The sequence below is a fragment of the Onychomys torridus genome, chromosome 17, assembly GCF_903995425.1.
Source record: "Onychomys torridus chromosome 17, mOncTor1.1, whole genome shotgun sequence".
Taxonomy (NCBI): Eukaryota; Metazoa; Chordata; class Mammalia; order Rodentia; family Cricetidae; genus Onychomys; species Onychomys torridus.
In genome coordinates, this window is record NC_050459.1 from 38,833,929 (window position 1) to 38,854,112 (window position 20,184).

The 20,184-nt window shown below is 41.0% G+C and overlaps 1 protein-coding gene across 1 annotated transcript in view; it reads right to left on the bottom strand.

Annotated features, from left to right (window-relative positions):
* Fam149a (family with sequence similarity 149 member A) overlaps positions 1-18,103 on the bottom strand; it is a 50,393-nt gene extending 32,290 nt beyond the window's left edge. The window contains exon 1 of the mRNA XM_036166657.1: positions 17,174-18,103. Within this exon, the coding sequence (XP_036022550.1) occupies positions 17,174-17,769 (596 nt within the window). The 5' untranslated portion in view covers positions 17,770-18,103. The remainder of the gene's footprint in view (positions 1-17,173) is intronic.
* Positions 18,104-20,184: the final 2,081 nt, after the last annotated feature.

The following is a 20,184-nucleotide window of genomic DNA, read 5'->3' on the forward strand; positions in this document are numbered from 1 at the left end:
ATTTCAAAAGACTTGAGCCATTCGCGACCACTACCTGCCGCCTACTTGCGGACCAAGATGTGAGCCCCTAATTGTTCCTGCCGCCATCATGGACTCTAACCTCCTCAAACTATAAACCTCAAATTAAATGCTTTCTTCTACACGTTGCCTTGGTCATGGTGTCTTATCGGAGCAATACGGTAAGAAAGTAACAAAGACACCTGTTTCATCTTTACCAAGCTCAACACTAGAAACGAGTGAACAGTGGAGAAGCAGATAACATTATCCAAACCCCTCAGCAGCAGCACGTGGAGGCTGATCCCACACAGCTGCAAAGGCAGCTTGAAGATGAGGTAGCTGTGGCTCTGATTCTCAATGCCTTCTTAGCCTTCCTGTGTCTTACCAGCACAGAACATAGGGAGTGAGAAACAAATGCCAAGCAGAGAAAGGGCCCTTTGGAATCACTTATTGATAATAATAATAATTAGTGTTGAGGAATTCATTTGGGTTGTATTTTTCCTTTTATGCGAGCACAAGAATAGTCATGATTTCTAAAAGTTTGAGCAAGTCTACAAGATCTATTACAAAAAGGAAAAGTTAGAATTCTAAGTGACAAAGAATTGTAAAATAATTTGAGGGTTTGTTTTTCCTTCATAATAGAATGCAAAAACAAAAGCAAATTTACAAAAAGCCAAAGCTTGCATACATGCCTCCAATACCAGCACTTGAGGCCAGTCTGGGAGACACACTGAAATCCTGTCTCAAAAGCAGCACCTTCCCCAGAGAAAACATCAGACATTACTAAACTTCATTTTTTTTTTCCTAGGTTGGCCTCAGGCCATGATATCCGAGCCTCAGCATCCCAAAGCTAGTCTCAGAGTCAAGTATGCCTTATAGTATTCCTTTCATTTAAATGTAGCACAATAGAATGACTGGAGAGATGGCTTAGCACTTGGGAGTCCCGGCTGCTGTTTGAGAGACCAGAGTTTGATTCCCAGCACCAACAGGGTCTTTCAGAATGGGCTGGAACTCTAGTTCCAGGGGATCTAACTCCCTGTTCTGGCCTCCTTAGGCATAGCACACATGTGGTTAAGTGGTTGTGCTGGCTAATATTTATGCCAACTTGATAAAAGTTGTCTGAAAGTAGGGAACCTCAGTTCAGAAAATGCCTCCATCAGATCCAGCTGTAGGGCATTTTCTTAATTTGTGATTGATGCGGGAGGGCCCAGCCCATTGTGAGTGCTGCTATCCTTGGGCTGGGGGTCCTGAGTTCTACAAGACAGCAGGCTGAGCAAGCCAAGATGAGAACACCAATATGCAATATTTCTCCATGGCTTCTGCATCAGCTCCTGCCTCTAGTTCCTGCTCTGCTTGAATTCCTGCCATCACTGCTTTGGGTGATGAACAGTTATATGGAACTGTGAGTGAAATAAACCTTTTCCTCCCCAAGTTGCTTCGGTCATGGTGTTCCATCACAGCAATAGTAACCCTAATTAAGACAAGTTGGTACCAGGATAGTGGGATATTGCTGCGACAGATCTGACCGTGTTGGGGAAGATTATGGAAGATCTTTGGAACGTTGGGCTAGAAACGCCATTGAGCATTGAGTGAGCTGTTCTGTAGGAGCTTGGAAGAAAGAAAAATGTTGAGAACATTGCAAACTATGGATGCCTGGCATGTGAACTTTCAGAAGGAAGCACAGGTGGCCAAGGTTGTGCCTCATGCTGGCAGTGGAACTTGGTAATGTGAGTCACCCAGGTGGAACTGGTTTTGAAGACATGGAAGGGTCATGGAGAGCAGCTGAGGCTTGGCACTGTGTGGCAATCCTGGAGTCCCTGAAGAAAGCTGGAGAGGCTATTAGTGAAAGTGCAGCCCAGTTGCGGCAAGGGACCCCAGCATTTTTGGAGATGCCAGTACTGTTGGATGACCACCAAGAACAGCAGCAATTGTGGTGTCGAGACTGCCCGAGCTAGAAGACAAGTTGTGTGTGCTGCAGAGGGCAGAGCTGGAGAAGTGACCCAAGCCCTTTGGAGGAGCCCATAAAACTGTGAGTAAATTTCACATAACTGAACATTGGGTTATTTACACTTTTGGAGTTTGGTTTTGCTTTGATTTGATTGTAACTGTGTCCTGGTTCTTCCCTCTTGAAGTAAAAAAGTATTTACTTTGACAGATGTCTACATTTGAAAGACTGAACTTTAAAAGACCTTGGATTAAAAAAAAAGACTATTTTAGAGAGATTGAATTTTTAGGTGTTTGAATATTTAAATACTGTGTGACTTTTAAAACGGAATGTTTATATTGAAACGTTGATATTAGTGAGTGATCTTGGAGAAGAACAAGAAAGGAAAGGTTAATAGTGATGAGTTTGTGCATTCAGTTGACAAAGGGTCAGTTGTCCTGGCTAGTTTTATGTCAGCTTGACACCAGCTAGAGTCATCTGAAAGGAGGGAGCCTCAGGTGAATAAATGCCTCCATACGATCCAACTGCAGAGCATTTTCTTAATGCGTGATTGATGTGGGAGGGGCCAGCCCACTGGGGATGGTGCCATCCCTGGGCTGGTGATGCTAGCTAGGTTCTATAAGAAGGCAGGTTCTATGAGCGAGCCATGGAGAGCAGCCAACCAGCCAGTAAGCAGTACTCCTCCATAGCCTCTACATCTGTTCTTGACTCCAGATTCCTGCCCTGCTTGAGTTCCTGTCCTCACTGTTTTTGGTGATGAACTATTATGTGGAACTGTGAATGAAACAAGCTTCTTCCTCCCCTAGATGCTTTGACCGTATTTTTTTTCATCACAGCAATAGTAACCCTACCTAAGACAATGAACAAAACACCCGTGCATATTAAAAAATATATTTATAAGTAGATGAAACTGGATATGATATTGTACGGAGAGGACAACTCTAAGGAGAGTATTAATAAGCTCCTGCTGTGAGTAGTGCCTTGATCTTTGCTTCTAACCCTTACCCTGTAACAAGTTAGGTCTCTGTCTTCCTGTCTTTCACAGACATGATCAGTAAAGCTGCAACAAACATTAATTTGACCTGCAAAAGGAATTCTGAAAGGCTATTTCTGGCAATTAATCACAATTCTAGGGCTAGCTGGCTTTACAAAGCTTTTTGGGGTAGTTAAAATCTCCCCATAAGAGGTCTGTTTCATGAAAAGACTTCCTTCATTTTAATATAGTGCAATTGATAAATCTTTCGTGATTTTAGCTAGGAATTACTTTGCCCTGTTAGTAAAGCAATATTTAACGATCCCCAGGCATGATTGTATGATTGTTTTAAGTTTTCTCCTGGAACAGTGTGTGTGAGTGTGTGTGTGTGTGTGTAACATACATATATATATATTACATATAAATATATGCATATAATGTATTTATGAATACATATATGCATATTACACACACACACACATATATATACACAGTAGGGTTTTAGTCAATGATTTAGAAGGATGAATTTTTCTGCAGGAAAATGCGTGGAACCATTAAGCAAAATTAGGTTCAGAAAAAGTCTATTTTCTCATAGGGGGAATAAATGTTTAAGACATGAAAGTAGAAAGGGGTGGTATCTTAGTTGTGGTTACTATTGCTGTGAAGACATCATGACCACAGCAACTCTTATAAAGCAAACATTGAATTGGGGGGCTCCCTTACAGTTTCAGAGGTTCAGTCCACTATCATCGTGATGGGGAGCATGGTGGTGTGCAGGCAGATGTGGCGCTGGAGCTGAGAGTGCTACATCTTGCAGGCAACAGGAAGTCCACTGGCAGACACACTGAGGAAAGCTTGAGCAAAAGAGACCTCAGAGTCTGCCCCAACAGTGACACACTTCCTCCAACAACGTCACACCCACTCCAACAAAGCCACACCTCCTAATAGTGCCATTCTCTATGAGCTAATGGGGACCAATTACATCAAACTACCACAGGTGGGGAGAGGTGGGGGTAACAGAAAGAGGAATGGGGACTTTGAGAAAACGAAAGGTCCAGCAGGAAGAGGATGAGGGATAAGAGAGCAGCGGTGGGTTGATGGAAATGGTTAGAGTGCTTTATACTCATGTAGGCGACAGTAATAGTGAAGTCTATTTTCAATTAATAGATGCTACAAAGAATAAAATATCCTTTGTCTAGATAAGGCAGCTTTACCAAAATACCACAGACAGGAATGCTTCAAAGAATCTCTCTCCCCAACAGTATCAGAGGCTGGAAATCCAAGATCAAGAGCCCAGTGACTTGGTTTCTGTTGCAGAAGGTCACCATCTCCCAGGGAGCTCACATGGGCTCCTCTCTGTGTACATAGAGAGTAGAGAAAGATCTCCACCACCTCATAAGAATTCACATCCTATTAGGTACATCCCACCCATCTAATCTTATTATTTCCTGAGAACCCATTTCAAAACACCAAAACACTGGGGATCGGGGACTCAACATAGGAGCCTGTGGATGAATATCCAGCCATTTTGTCAGCAATAGCCACAATACCAACTTTGCAGGAACCAAACATCCACATACATAAACCTCTGCTTCTGGCTTTGTTTTTACTCTCTAATGCCAGTATCATGCTGCCTTGCTTGCTGTTACTATAACTTTTAGTACATTTTCTACCTGTTAAAGTAACTATTTCATTGTTCAGATTTTCCCAAGAAATTGGGATTATTTTCCTGGCACAAACAAAGTCTGAAGAATTCTGTGTACACAACTACCCACTGTAATTTATTGGATTTACTTCCCGGTTTTAGTTCTCTTGACTGTATTAATCTTTTATATACTCAAATGTTAGATCTGCATTTAAAACTAAAACGCAGTTTTGACTATTGGACAAATTCACTTCATGGTTATAAAAATGATCTCACCCTGTGTTTTAGGATCCCTGCACCCTCCCATCTGATTTTCATTGCCATGGTCCATGGACAGAAACCACAAACATTTTTTTTCTTGCATCTGTAATCTGTAGAGGAAACCTTAAGAGTAGGCACTGATGTCCTCAGATTCATTAAGTGATGCATCTTCATATACTTTTTCAGTATATTTTATTGGTGCTTATAAATTAAGAATTTTTACATCTTCTCATAGACTGGTCCTTGTATCTTTATGTAACAGCCCATGTAACTTTTGCTCTTGCTTCCTGTTTGAAAGCCTAACCTGCTCTGATATTCTGAAACCCACACTGGCTCTCTTGTATTTAGAATGATTATATGTACCAACATTTAACCCACATGTAAACATTTCTACTTCTTTATATGTAAGTGATGTCCTTAGTAAACAGTACTGAATTGTTGCTTGCAGCTTAAACTCATAGAGGATTATTACATTTCCTTCTTAAGACAGACTGAGCTGTGAGCCCTGGCTACTGCAGGTCTCCTTAATCCAATCAGGAACTGAGATCTGAAACTGGGTTTCAGAGCCAGGCAAGCTGGCCAATTTCCAGCTCATCTTAACTCTTGAGTGGGCTTTGAAGTTTCTAAGCTTTAGCAGTTGCTCACAGCTGGTAGTTGGTCTGAAACAATCTAGTCTATAGCAGCTGGAAGTAAAGCAGAGGTAATTTGTAGGAAATATAGTACAGCGTGTGATGTGAAAGCCCATTCATCTTCCAAAAGAATCCTCACCAAATCATATAGTCTTTTCTTCGTGATTTAATGCAAAAATAACCCATTAATTATTTATAAGGAAAGTCAAGTTGCCTTCTGCTTCATAGTCACTGTGGGGCAAAATCAAACATTTTTACCAAAGACAGCAAATACATGGATTCAATGCGTGTTTGTAGCACATACGCACTAATAGTGCTACAATCAAAGTGTGCCACTCGTTACCAACAACTGAGATATGATAAATAATAAAGAAGAAATTGAATTCAATATTGACCTTGAATTCAATTTCTTCTGGGAGCAAATAAGCTCTGGAATGCAGCAGATGCATTTCCATTAAATAAAGATTAGCTCTTCAGCATGATGAAGATAACAGTGTGATTTTTGTTGTAGTTGTTGTTTTTACTATCAGAAGAAAATAACAGTAGGTATTAAGGTTTTCCACAGAAGATTCTGCATTTCCTTTGTTTTATAATATTTAGTGGAATCTCTCCCAAAGGACAGAAAATCCCAAAATAACTGCTGCAGAGTGTAATTCCTTCTTACCCATGAGTCATCTCAAATCACAGTTCTGAATGTCAAAATCAGTGGTAATGTGGGACCCCCTCCCGGAAAAGTAAAATTAACTTTGTCCATGATTTGCATAAGGGAATAAACTATTTTTCTAGCACCCTTTTTTCTTATAGGCCCTTATTTTCCTGGGGAGACTAAGGGTTTAAGTGAAGCAAATATGCTAACAATTGCTCATGAATGCTTAATATGAACTAGGAAAGTAAGGACACAACAGTGAAAAACTTTTGCTTTGTGGGAACAATTAAAATGGGATTATTAAAAACAATATTTTAATAACAAAAATTTATATTAAAAATCCATTTTTAATAACAAGAATAGATTCCAGATCCCAAAGGGCAATGCCACTCAAAGTATATAGGAAGAGCAGAAATTCCATGGTTGGAATTTTTTAACGTCATTATTATTCAGCCTTCCAGGGAGCTGGAGACCAGCCCACCATCTTGTCCTATGGAAAATATGATGTTTACAGAACACAATGAATTAATCCTTTAAATTTTAAAAAAAACCTATTCACATTTATTTGTTTGTGTATTTTTCTATTTATTTATTTGTTGGAGTAGAGGTATGGATGCCAGACAGACAACTTGCTGTCCTAGGAATTAATCTCAAGTTGTCAGGCTTGGCAGTAACTAAGCACTTTTATGGACTGAGCTATTTCACTGGCCCAGGAATCCTTTATATATAAGAATACAGCAGGTCTTTTATGTTGCTTCTTCAATGTCTCTTTCTCCATCCAATGCTATTTCTTGGTCTTTGCTTCCAAGCATTATTGTTATTTGTGGCCCTCAAGTCTGCTATGGTTTGAATGTGACTTGTTCCTAAAGGCTCCCATGTTTGAACTCTTGTTCCCCAGCTCACAGTGCTATCTTGGGAGCCTAGGGAGTATTTGAATCTGAGGATACAGCCACCAGCTGTAGGTTACTCTGTAGGTCACTGAGGGCTGTACTCTAACCTTGGTCTGCAAAACAACATAAATTCTTCCTCCTGTAAGTTGGTCTGTCAGAAACTCTGTCATGGCAGTAAGAAAAATGCTAATATGCCTTCTCTCAAAGTTTCCTTCTATTAACAATACTAATGTTTATGACCTGACATGTATTAAACCCCTATATTATAACTTAGTACTGTTCTAAGTCCCTAGTGTAGTTATCTCACTTCCACTTGACAACAGCCCCTCCAAGGGTGCCTAGTAACTCTCCCTCTTCCTCCCATGAGAAATCATCTCAATGTATTTACATCCCACCTACAGTAGAGCTTCCTGTTCCCTGGCCAGCTGATGCACAGACTGTCCTCCACATGTTTCCAAGTTTCCTTCACCAGCTGCAGAAAAGTAACATCACTACCCTGAGTTAAAGATGTGGCTAAGCTGCTCTCCTCTGGGAAGACTGCAGCCACAGGAGGTCCAGAAGGACATGCATGCCTGTCAGGCACCAAAGCATTGTAAGAAAGAACTGCTAAGAGCAGCCATGTGAAGTACCTCATGTTCTGAATTCATCTTCTAATTTCTTTAGCAATAGGTTTGTATTTTAAAATCCTTCGTGGTGTCTTTCTTCCTGCTGTGGACATTTTATCAGAAATACTTACACTTAACTTGAAGGCATTAAATAATCATTGACTGAAAGGAAAAAAGGAGAAATGAAGTATTAACTATTTATGTCTCCTGAGTAGACAGGACAGATCTAGACATGGTACCAGCCGGGAGGTCAGGGTCGTGTGAAGATCAGTGAGCTGGATCTGGATTGGTTAGGACAGTTGACAGAAAATTCCACAAGATTAAATGTATGGGTATGTGAGTTAGTGTTCTCAGACATGTAATGGATTATTACATCAGGAGGCAAACATATTCATCAAGCCCAAGGTTGGACTCCATCATTAGGTCAAGACAAAGACAAAAGGATGAAAATAGAGATCAAATGGAGCCAGATGAGAGAACTCAGCAAAACAATTGCTGGATATAGAATGGCAACCACACATGCTTTATTTTTACCCCAAATCTGCACATGAGAAGTGGCTGCTACAGTATCCACCATGTAGACGTATGGTCATCAGAACTTAGACAACGTTTCTTTGACATCATTGCTTTCAATGTGATTTTGATATGTTCTATTAAAAATCATTATAAAGAATTGGAGTAAATTACTATACTTTTAAAAATCATTAGTTAATAAATCTTTGAGGGTTGGGGATTTAGCTCAGTGGTAGAGTGCTTGCCTAGCAAGTGCAAGGCCCTGGGTTCGATCCCCAGCTCAAAAAAAAACTTTGAAACTTAAAAAATTGGTTTTTTTAGATCCTCAAAACTGTTTCATTTACTTTAGAAATCAATGGTCAAAAATGATGTCCTGTAGATCCTCATTAGGCAAACACGGATATCAGCACCTGGCCAGTATACAATTTGTCAAGATTTGATTGTAATGCTGCCGCCTAAGTGAGACTCCGAAGCATTTAATTGAGAAAATGCCTACACAGCAGGCTAGACTTTCCCCAGCCTGTGGTCTGTCCAACTGCTTCTCCTTTTCATTTTTTTCTAGGAAGAGTAGTTAGTTATTATCTGATTTACTCGTATAGTATAGTAAAATGTTTCAGTGTACATATGTGTACATGTATGTACAGACTAAAAATGAACCAGAAGTGAGTCTATAAAGTGCATTTTTTAAAAAAGGTGTGACCATACAATGACTGGTATTTTAGTCTGCTCTTCAATATAGGCAAAACTAAGTGCCTTATGTGGTGTCCTTGTTGACACTAACAGCTACATAATTTTGAGAAAATAGATACTTTTCCCATTAAAATCAGTTTGTTGCAGGAAAACTATTACACAATTCTTTATAAGCAGAGAGAAGTAGAGGTATGTCTTTTCCACCTGAATTAATCATACAAAAATACCCCATTGTGTGTGGTGTGTGTGTGTGTGTGTGTGTGTGTGTGTGTGTGTGTGTGTAGGAGGCTTGTGAATGCATGTGAGCAACTAGAATTGAATTATCAGCTGTATGGAAATAGACAATTTCTTATACTTAGCCTGGTCTCCTCATCTGTAAATGGGAATATATTACTGCCTTGTGTACTTGAGGGCTCCTGAGAATGTATAAAATGCACCCCTGTAGCATTTGGTAACTGGTGGACAATAAGTCCTCTGGCTGTTATTTCAAATATCTGTACAGTATATATTTGAGTGATGTTCACATCGGCACACTTAGAAAAATGGTAAGACTGGTAAGCATAACACACATCTGACCAAGTAGAACTTTTCTTGGGGGATATATTACCTGCTTCTTTAGAGTGTGCTTAACACAGTACCACTATAGCTCTCTATGCTTTGTTTTAAGGTATTGACTTAGCAATGATTGTGTTTATTTGTAGATAGTGACTTATTTTATTCAACACAGACTTCTTCTTCAAGAGTCGTGAAGACACATGAATATAAACTATTAGCTTCCAGAGGGGCTTCATCCTCATCCATTTTAGTAACACTTTCAAACAACTACATTATTTGAAAATAATTTCAAAAATTATAATACGAATTGAAGGAGACAATAATTCTAGGAACAATACACATATGTGTCTATATACATATATATATATATATACATATATATGTATGCATATATATATACTCTTCAGTATATTTGTATTTTATTTAGCTGTAGTTATCCTCAACAAATACCAATAGGGAAAGCCTTTATGACATTTATCTTGGTCATTGCCAAAGAACTTCCTTTCTGAGTTCATATATATAATCATTGCAAGGGCTTTATTTAGCATAAAATAATATGATATCCTTATTAGCTTCTTTTGCTTCTCCAGAATCAATGGGCAGAGTCTGATTTTTTTCAATGGTATTAATTAATAGTGTTTATTTGATTATTTAATAAAGCATATACAGTATTTAATGAGTCATATCCTACTAAGTATGCCTATGTGGTGCTATTTATTAGGCCATAATAATCTTTAGAGAAAAAACAAAAATATTTAGGGAATTTTGATTTTGTACACACATTATAAAACTCTGTATATCAAAATACATGTATGTGATCTGCTATCATCAAATGAAATGAAACAGTTATTTGCACTGTACTCAGGAGACAAGAGTGTTCTCTATATTATGGTTAAAGCACAACAGTTAAATTCAAGAATACAAGAATACTTGAATTTAGCTGTTGTCTTTTTCCACATGTTTTCATTTTTCTTGGTTCTTTCCCATGTTTTGAGAAGTCTAAAAGATTGTGTGTGTGTGTGTGTGTGTGTGTGTGTGTGTCCATGTGTTTTCATGTGTGTGTGTTTGCGTGTATGTGTGATTGCATGGTTTGTGTGTGTGTTTGCATGTGTATGTGTTTACATATGTGTGACTGTGTGTGTGAGTGTCTGCACATGTTTTTCTGTATGTTGTTCTTGCTGTCATCGTTGCTGCTGCTGTTCTGAATAGATTCATAAAACAGATAAAGCACAAGACTATCATCTCCAGCAGCTCCTGGGAATGTGACAGAAGCAAGGGGGAAGCCACCTCTAATGTGATGGGCCTTTGTGAGCTCATCCTGGTGAAGGACAATACATGATGTACCAGGGGATCCAGTGATGTCAGAAAACATCAAATGACAAGTGGGTTTCCTCCTCTCCATGAATCTCCTGGTTCTGTGTAACACATCAGAACATGGCTCCAGACTAGACCAAGGCAAGGATGATCCCAGGCAACAGAGTTTCAGTTTCCACTCTTTGGCAGCATTCAAACTTCAAATACAAATTTAAATTTAAGCCATGGGGAAACCTCCTCATGGGACACAAAGCCAATGACCTCATTGTGACAGAGGATGCTTGAGTTGAGAATTACCATTACCCCCACTAGTTTTAAGCGACAGACCACACATTTGTAACACAAGAAACTTCCTATGCATAAGTCAAAGGCTTTCCTTGGTTGGAATTATTTAGGTAGGCTCTGACTTAGGAAAGAAACTCCCATTGGGGACTGAGATGACTAATAGAGACTGATAGCACATGGCTATTAATTTACATTATCAGCTCTGAGCAAAGCATAAGGTATCAGTAATTCCTTTCTCTCTATTCTTGGCTGGCGTCTGTATTGTCATGGCTAAGCATCTTCAATTTCAACCTATCTGAGCAATTTAGAAAACCTCATCTTCAACTATAGGATACACTTTGACTACTCTTCAGCCTACATAAGAGAGCAAAGTTTAATCACTTAGCTGCCTTTTTCTTGGTATCTTTAAATTTTTGTTGGTGTAGTAAAAATATATCTAGTAAGGGCTACCTTAACCCTCCTCAAACTGTCTATAGTACTTGGGCTTTTTAATAAAATGATTTCAAGTAGTTGCAGATATCTTAAGAATGTAACAAATGAATTATTGGGGGGAATGATACAAAACATGATTTAAAATACTTAATTATTATAATCAGAGCAACTTACAAAGTAATTTTTATTGAAGTTTATAAGTGCTTTTTTTAGCTTGTATTCTTTTTGTGGACAGAGGTAACTAGAGAAATATTTGTCAAGCAAGACAAGGGAAACACATTTCCCATTTTGAAAGATCTTAAAATATCCAGGGATAAAAATAAAGAACATTAAGTATTATGTTTAATATAAGGCAACTGTTAGAGAATGCATAATCTGTGCATATCCATCATCAGCTACTTGGAAGGCTGTCTATGTATCCAGATCTTACCTTTCTTCCAAATTTGTCTCAAAAATTCCCAGCTTATCTAGACATTTACTTGAGACTTCAAGGTACATCACAAAATGAATTCCTCATCTTCTGGACAGACCTACTTCTTCTGTGTTAATGACATTTTCCTTCTGTACATGAAAGTATCATCAGCTTTTCCTCTAGCTTCCTTTGTTTTGTTTTGTTTTTTCCTCTGTGTTGCCAGGTCTTGTAATAGTTGTCATACTAAAGTTTTTTATATCTGTATCCAGACTCCTGTCCCTTTCCAGTATTGACAATGGCCTCCTCCCCCTCCTCCTCCTCCTCCTCCTCCTCCTCCTCCTCCTCCTCCTCCTCCTCCTCGTATCTGTGTGTTGTGGGTATGGTGTGCACACACATGTGACTTGTGTCCTTTCATTCTGTCTTATTACCTTGAGACATAGTCTCTCAGTGAACCTGAAGCAAAGCGGGCAGCCAGCAAGTCCCTGCCATCCTTCTGTCTCTGGCCTGGTCCTGACTTTTCTACATGGGTCTACATTGATACCATGGGCCTTGCAAGTGCTTCTACTCTGCATAAACACATCAGTTGCTCTTCCCATGTTAACTGAACACAAAAGCTGGCTTTTAATAATGTCATCTCCTCCCATGGTATGTTATTTTGCACCCTTATGCTTTGTCTCAGATTTAGTCTTCTAGAATGTTCTCCCAAATCCTGAGTAAATAAATGCCCCAATTTCATATATATATAATTCAGATCCCCTGACATCTCCCTTGCCCTGCAGGTTGATTTATGAGTACCCCTCCTTTTTGGCTCCGTGCTCTTGGAGATTCATTCAAGCCCTCTCCTGGATCATTAACCTTTTTCATACTCTGACAAAGTCTAACTCCCTGCAGATCCTGTATAGTATAGGTATTTGTAATATATAGATTGACGGTTCATGTTTGGAAAATAACTAACTTTTACTGAAGATTGTAGCAGAAAACTCTACTCTGTACAAAGGATGCTAACTGTGAGTGATAAATACTATATTCAGAATACTGAACATTCTATTTTTTTTTATTTATTTATTTATTTATTTATTTATTTATTTATTTATTTATTTTGGAGCTGAGGATCGAACCCAGGACCTTGTGCTTGCTAGGCAAGCGCTCTACCACTGAGCTAAATCCCCAACCCCTGAACATTCTAAAATAATAGCAATAGCTGTTTACGGAGTGGATCTATGCCAGGGGTGTGTAGAAGAGAAAGGCAGGTCTGAGACAACCAACAGGTCAGAGATTGGGATAAGCAAGAGGTGGGAAGATGAGAATAATTTCCAGATGTGCCAGCAACATCCCTGTGCATGCTCGAAGGGCCCAGGCTCCATAGGCACAGGGAAGCCTTGAGCTGTGAAGCTGACACTGGACTAGGGACTTTTATGTTATACATTGCCTCTTTTAACCTCTGCAGTATCCTTGACTGGAGATGATTATTTCCAGTTTAATGGAAGAGAAAGTGAGTTGAATGAGGTGAACAGCTGTTAGCATTGTTAGGACTCCTTAAAAGAAAATAACCATAAGAGAGGATTTGGATCTACTTTAATCTGACTTTAATACATGCACTAAAAACTTGTACTAATTTGGGTGAATTGTTGCTACTATGCAATTTGAAAGGATCCCAGTCCCATAGCATGTGGTTGTTGTTACATACACATGTTGTGTATACAAACTGTTACATAGAAAAAATACCTCTGTCAAGATACAGCAGGAGACTAACCACACTAACTCAGTCACAGTTTTAAGATTTTTAAATACAATAACGAGAACAATTTAAAGTTAAAGCCAGCTGCTGTCTGTAAGCAGTAAGACAAAAATTGTTTTATGTTTTAAAAAAGCTATATGTTGAAAATCATGTAAGTTTGCGTGTTCGTGTATTTGTGAGCATACATGTGTGTATGTGTGTGCATGCATGTGTGTGCATGCAAGTGTGTGTGCATGTGTGTGTGTGTGTGTGTGTGTGTGTGTGTGTGTGTGTGTGCATGTGCATGTGGAACTCAAAGGACTCTGTCCATCTTGTTTTTGGAAAAAGGGTCTCTCATTGGTCTGGAGCTCACTGATACAGCTAGGCAGGCAGATCAGCCAGGTCCAGTTATTTGAATGCGTCCACTTCCACAGTGTTGGGATTACAAGCACACACCCTTAACCTGTTTTATGTGCACAACTTACTTTATGGCAATGGAATTCAGGTCCTTGAATTTGTGTGGCAAGCACTTTCCCAGCTTATCTATTCCTCTAGCCCAGGATTATGACTTTTAATGAAAGGTTTTAATGAAAGACGTGGTCATATGTCTAATAGAATGTAATAGCCACTTAACATTTGTAGGCTGAGCTTATGAGTCATTGCTGGGGAACAGCAAGTCCCAGGAGAAAGCATTACTTACTCTGAGAAAATACCACGACGACAAAACAAATTGGCCTAAGAACAATCATGGTTAAAGAAGGACAATTAAATTGCTCCTTGGCTTTTGAGATTAAGAATTCATAAAAGTGAACCATATGAGGAAGAAAATATTTTCATTCATTCATTTAATGTGTTTGTACTAAATGCCTCATGAGCATGTGTTGCCATGAGCATCATGGTTATCTAATAAAGAACATAAAATGTAACTGGATCACAATATTGTGGGGGTGAAAATGGACAATTTCTGTATAAAGGGTGGGTAATGACTAGCATTCTGAATTTTCCCTAAACATTCAGAGGTTGATCGCAGGGAAGGAGCTACTCTTCCTTCTTGGTGTTAAATACTCGTATACCTGTTATATCAATCACTAGGAATTCTTGCACTTGCAGAGTAAATCCATGCAGCCTTTACAGGGAACTAGAAGTGTAAAGTGAGAGGAGTGAAGGGCCAGTGGGGAGTGAGGCAAACAGAATGCAGCGTAGAGAGAACATGTACAGGGAAGGAGGTGGAGGCCAACACAGAAAGGGTTGGAATACATACCCAGGGCTGTGAGGCAAGACAAAATTAATACCTCAGCTTCCTCCACCTTGACTCAAAGGTAGCCCTATCTACTTACCCACTCATCTGTTGATTGTCTATCCTCTATCAATGTATCTACCTACCATCTGTCCATTCATCTGTCGTCTACCCACCTATCTTCTGTGCCCCTCTGCCCTCTGACTTTCTTTCTCTCTGTGTGGTTCTCTCTAGTCACCTACCTAACCCAGGATTTCAGATCTTCTTCTATAACTGAGGGCTATGGTTTCAGAGTTGGATCTGTCTCTCAGGTATGTGTTCCCATTTGTTTTACATGTATTCACAATTCTCCCTAGTCACACTTTGCCTCCCCCTATCTCCACATTAACCATGTCTCTCTTCCCTGGTCCATTGGTTTTTTGAAAATTAAGTGTTCACTTTTAACATTATAATCAAGCAGACCACCAGCAGCATGTATCTCCTGACAGGTGAGCCAACAAGGAGATAATCTAAATTCATTTTCTGGTAATGTTTAGTTATTCCATATTACAAACAGCATAAAGGAAAAAATACAGAATACATCAGCCTGTTCCTCTTCATTTCTACATTTCACTGAGAAAAGAATTAGGTGTGAGGAAAAGAAATACATATCTATAGAGAAAATTATATGCTTTGGCTTGTCGGCTTGTCTGCCTCTGTTGATACCTTTGGCTTCAGCTATAAAGTGTTGGTGCATCATTGGGAAGATTTTTGAATAAAACCACACCTTCAGTGCATTTTATTTCTAGAAGCAACTAAAACCCAGTTTCTTTTTCAGTAAATTTAGATGTATTTGCTAATACAGATTAGCTTCTGCAAATAACACCAAATGCAGTTATTTAAAACAATAATTCTTGCAAAGGCTTTGGAAAATTCAAACACGAACTCATATATGCAGGAATCAAGGTTAAGGCCACTTCCTTTCCTGGCTTTTCTGCCTGTTCTAGTATCTATTTGTGCCGAGCCTAGAGTTTAAGGTCACTGTGTTGATCTGTTTGCTCATAAAACATTAACTGTATAACTGTTAAGGGCCAGTTGCTAATAACAAAGGCTTAATTCCTTAGGTAATTGGAGCAGCTTCCCAAGTGCAATTGATTTTCCTTGGAGAGGTGGGGGCAGATAACTGGTTGACAAACACATTTTGGAATATAATATTTCAAATGAATGGCTTCATTTAACTTACTATTATGTAATTCCCTGCTTAAGCACTGATTAGGATGTCAGGCACTTTTGTGAAACTGTACCTAGTTACACTGTGAATGAATTAGAGTCCGTCTTCAAGAAGACTTCAGTCAAGACTCTATTGGGTGAAGGTGGAAAATGGCTGAGGTATGCCACCCAACCCTTCATGTGGAAACCTGTCTGAAAATGGGTTACTGGGGTCTGCCTTTGACCATTTTACCTTTCTTCTATAAGAATTCAAAAAGATAAAAAAGGACGCACTTACAAACAGCAATATGCTCTTCTCACTAAAAAATAGAATCCACTGTCATGCTAGCGTCTAGAATTTTTTTTGGAAGAATGATGTGTTCATTGTGCTCTTGATTTCAAAAGGGTGTGTGTGCATGTGTGCGTGTGTGTGTGTGTGTGTGTGTGTGTGTGTGTGTGTGCATGTGTGCGTGTGTGTGTGTGTGTGTGTGTGTGTGTGTGCATGTGTGCGTGTGTGTGTGTGTGTGTGTGTGTGTGTGTGTGAGAGAGAGAGAGAGAGAGAGAGACAGAGAGAGACAGAGAGAGAGAGAGACAGAGAGAGAGAGAGACAGAGAGAGAGACAGACAGACAGACAGACAGAGACAGACAGAGACAGAGTGTATTCACTGAGGAAAATAGCCTTCAATTTCCATTCAGGTGAAGTCAGCCCACATTTCTATAGTAACTCAGGGCCCAAGATGGAACTCAAGACCTCTGGGAGAGACATGATCCCAAGCATCACAGGTCTCCTTTGTATTGGATGATGCTATACATATGTAAATTAACTAGACGTCGCGGAAAAGAAAGCCATCCCACTTGGGATGAGAAGGACTTTGGCTGATCCTTGGAAACTATGGAAGAGCTGCTGTTTAGCCGTTTCTTAGGTTTTTAAAATCAAACCATTGCTGCTATGGTGTAGAGTGGGTCACTGGCACGCCGTGTATTCTGTCCCAAAGAAAGCCCTGTGAAAACTGGCTCATCAACTAGTTTGCAATGCTTCAGGTAGCAGAGACCTAGCAGGCAGTCCCGCCCCTCCCTCCCTCTTCTCCCCAGATTAATAGAAATTTACTCTGAGAATGTTCAGGAAAAGTTTCCCATAGTCTGTGTTGGAAAAGACCACAAAGCCTGGGAGTGGGCGGAAATGAACCTAGGAAGAGATGTGTGTCAGGTGGGGTTCAAGTTTGACAGACTGCGACTCACCCTTCTGGGTCGTCCTGGGAGTCGCTGTCAGAGACCCACTCCTCCCCGATGTCGGGCAGGGTGAAGAACAGAGTTTTGGGGACAGGCCCTGGGCCCATCCACGTGCTGGACTCTCGCTCTCCGGGACCTGTCAGCTGGCGGGTGTTCCTTGGACTGGAGGCTGCACTGCTGTTGCTGCAGGCAGGGACAGCGACAGAGGGCAGGGTCGTCCAGACAGTGCCTGGGCCGGGCAAAACCACTGATGCCACGGAGCCTGCAGAGCCGCTGCAGGGGGCTAGGGGCGGCACTCTGGATGCTCCAGGGCTGCTGGGCAGAGACCCCGGGCACCCTATGGCTTCCACTCTGTGGGTGGCCACGGAGCTCCTGGGGTGCAAGGCAGGGTGCAGAGGGGTGGAGGGCTCCCTTGAGGCTGCAGCATCTGGAGGCAGCGGTGGAAGCAGAGTTAGGGTCGCTGCCTCGCTAAGCGACACGCTGGCTCCCGAGATCACTGATCCTGTGGTCGTGGAGTCTCCAGGATGGCTGGGGACAGCAGAGGACGCCGAGGTCTTGAAGATCTTGGCAAAGAGAGACCCCAGGTCCAACACAGCGACCTTCATGCCTTGATCCTGGAGAGGCTTCCGTTGCTGCCACCACAGGGAGGTCGAGGTCACCAAGAGCTGGGCTGCAGGGCTCCATCCACCACCACCTGCAGCGATCTGCACCAGGCGGCCCTGGGGACAAGCGTGGTCCTGGGGTCCTGGCACACAGGGCGCCTGAGGCTTCTTTCTCCACCACAGCAACCTGGTTAGCTCCTCAAGGGTCTGACAGACCTCCCCAATGGAACCACAGATTGCTAAATTTGTGACCAAGGGACACGGGCCACCCTTTGTTAGGAGCAATCCCGCCTGTCTCACAGGGTAGTGAGACTTCTAAAGGAACAGGCTCACGGAGATAAAGAGGACTAGTGTTTGGTGTACAGATTATGCCCTGAGCTCACTGGAGATTCCCTTCCTGGCTGGCCCCTGGGGCAGCAGAGGCGGTTGCTAAGCTAAACAAAACCCTGCTAAGCTCCCTGCTAATTGGACTCCAGACTGTAGCCTGGGCTGCTTCCACAATAGAAACAGCAGCTCCCTTCCTTGACTCCTGCCTTAAAGCAACAGTTTCAAATTTCTCCATCATCCTTACAGCTTCGGGCACCCCAGGAGCTAGGAGACTGAGCATAATCCCTCCAAGCAAAAGCATCAATTCCAGAATGTTCTGGAACTCATTCAGTCTGACAAGGCCAAATGTACTATGCTCCTAATCAGTTCTTCAATGTGGGGTGGGTGAGCAAGAAGGCAAATTGAGGGAATATACTTGAAACAGGGTCATCTTCCGTTACTCCGAGATTATTTTCTGTTTATCACTGGCAGCATCAAGAGAGCTTATGTGGAACAATGTTCACCTTGTTTGACAGAATTTTTGTTTGGTTTGGTTTTGGTTTTTCGAGACAGGGTTTCTCCATGTAGTTTTGGTGCCTGTCCTAGATCTCACTCTGTAGACCAGGCTGGCCTCGAACTCACAGAGATCCTCCTGGCTCTGACTCCCGAGTGCTGGGATTAAAGGTGTGTGCCACCACTGCTACCCAGCTTGATAGAATATTTATTAAATGTAGAGTAGGCCTGTGAACACTTGCAGCACGGTGAGACCTGTGTTGAGTAAAGTTTTGCACAAGCCATGAACAGGGTTTAGTCATTGATATGAGGAGTAGTCAGCCTTGACCTCTATATAATTTTGTCTTTCGCAAGATAACAAATGGGATTCTGAGCCATGTTTTCATGCCTATTAGTTTTCTTTGCTTCTTTACTTGTTACTATGTCAATGTGTTTTATAAAACACTTTTCAAGGAGGGGATACCACTTTGGCTCACAGTGCCAAAGGTGTCAGGTCATGGTTGCTCAAGTCTCATCACTTTGGCCTAAGATGAGGCATCTATAGGAGCATTTGCAAGAATGACACTGCCTCTTGGTAGCAAGAAACAGAAAGTCAGTGGGGTCCTGGCAAGATATAACACCTAAGCGCATGCTGCCAGAAACCCACTTCATCCAGGTAAGCTCTACCTCCTAAATTTCAAGCAACTCCAAAGTAGCACTAACTATCCGCTGAGGACCAAGCCTTCAGCACGTGGACCTGTTGGGGTATTTATCAAACGGTAGCAAATAAGAGTGCCATGCTTCACATTTTCCTATAAGCAGCTCACTCATTTAGTGCCTAGCATATTGAAAACTGGTTATGATCTTTTTACCGCCTCCAAACCTACTAATGTGCATGCCAGAGGCACTTTTATCAAATTTCAAGATTCCTTAAGCACCGAGAGGTAAAGAGGTATGTTCTTCCTGAAGTATAGAAAAACAAACAGAACAAAAACTAGTTTCTTATCTATCATATGTTGTGGTTGGTATAAGCCTTGAGAAACAAGGGCAGCATGTGAACCACCACGTCAGTGAGCATCTGCAGAGAGAATGAAAAAACGAGTGAGCAATAAGGTCCCCGTCTCAGTTAGATTCTGAGACTAGGAAGAGTGTGTCTCAGTCAACATGGGAGGATTGGAGGTAAGGATCAGGATGAGTGACTGGCAGATAAACCAAGAGCAAAAGTGGTGGACCATAGAGACCAAGGTGCCAGAGGCAGACCAGAAAAGCTATGCCAACTCTAGAAGAATACAAGGCCACCAGAAGCAGGCTGGCATTGGCCAATACCACTTTCTATATCCTTGTCATTCCCCTATGCTGCAGCTTCCCAGGTGGTCCCCAAAGTATGGAAAGTCCATCAGAGCATTGAACTATTTCATATAGCTCCTCAGGATTGCAATAAATGCTATGTGAATGGCTGATCCTTTGTTCTTACTCTCTCTCTCATATGTATGTGTATAACTATATAGTATGTATATATATATATATGTGTGTGTGTGTGTGTGTGTGTGTATGTATGTATATATAGAGATATGTATATTATATACATACATACATACCAACATATACTCATATAAATCC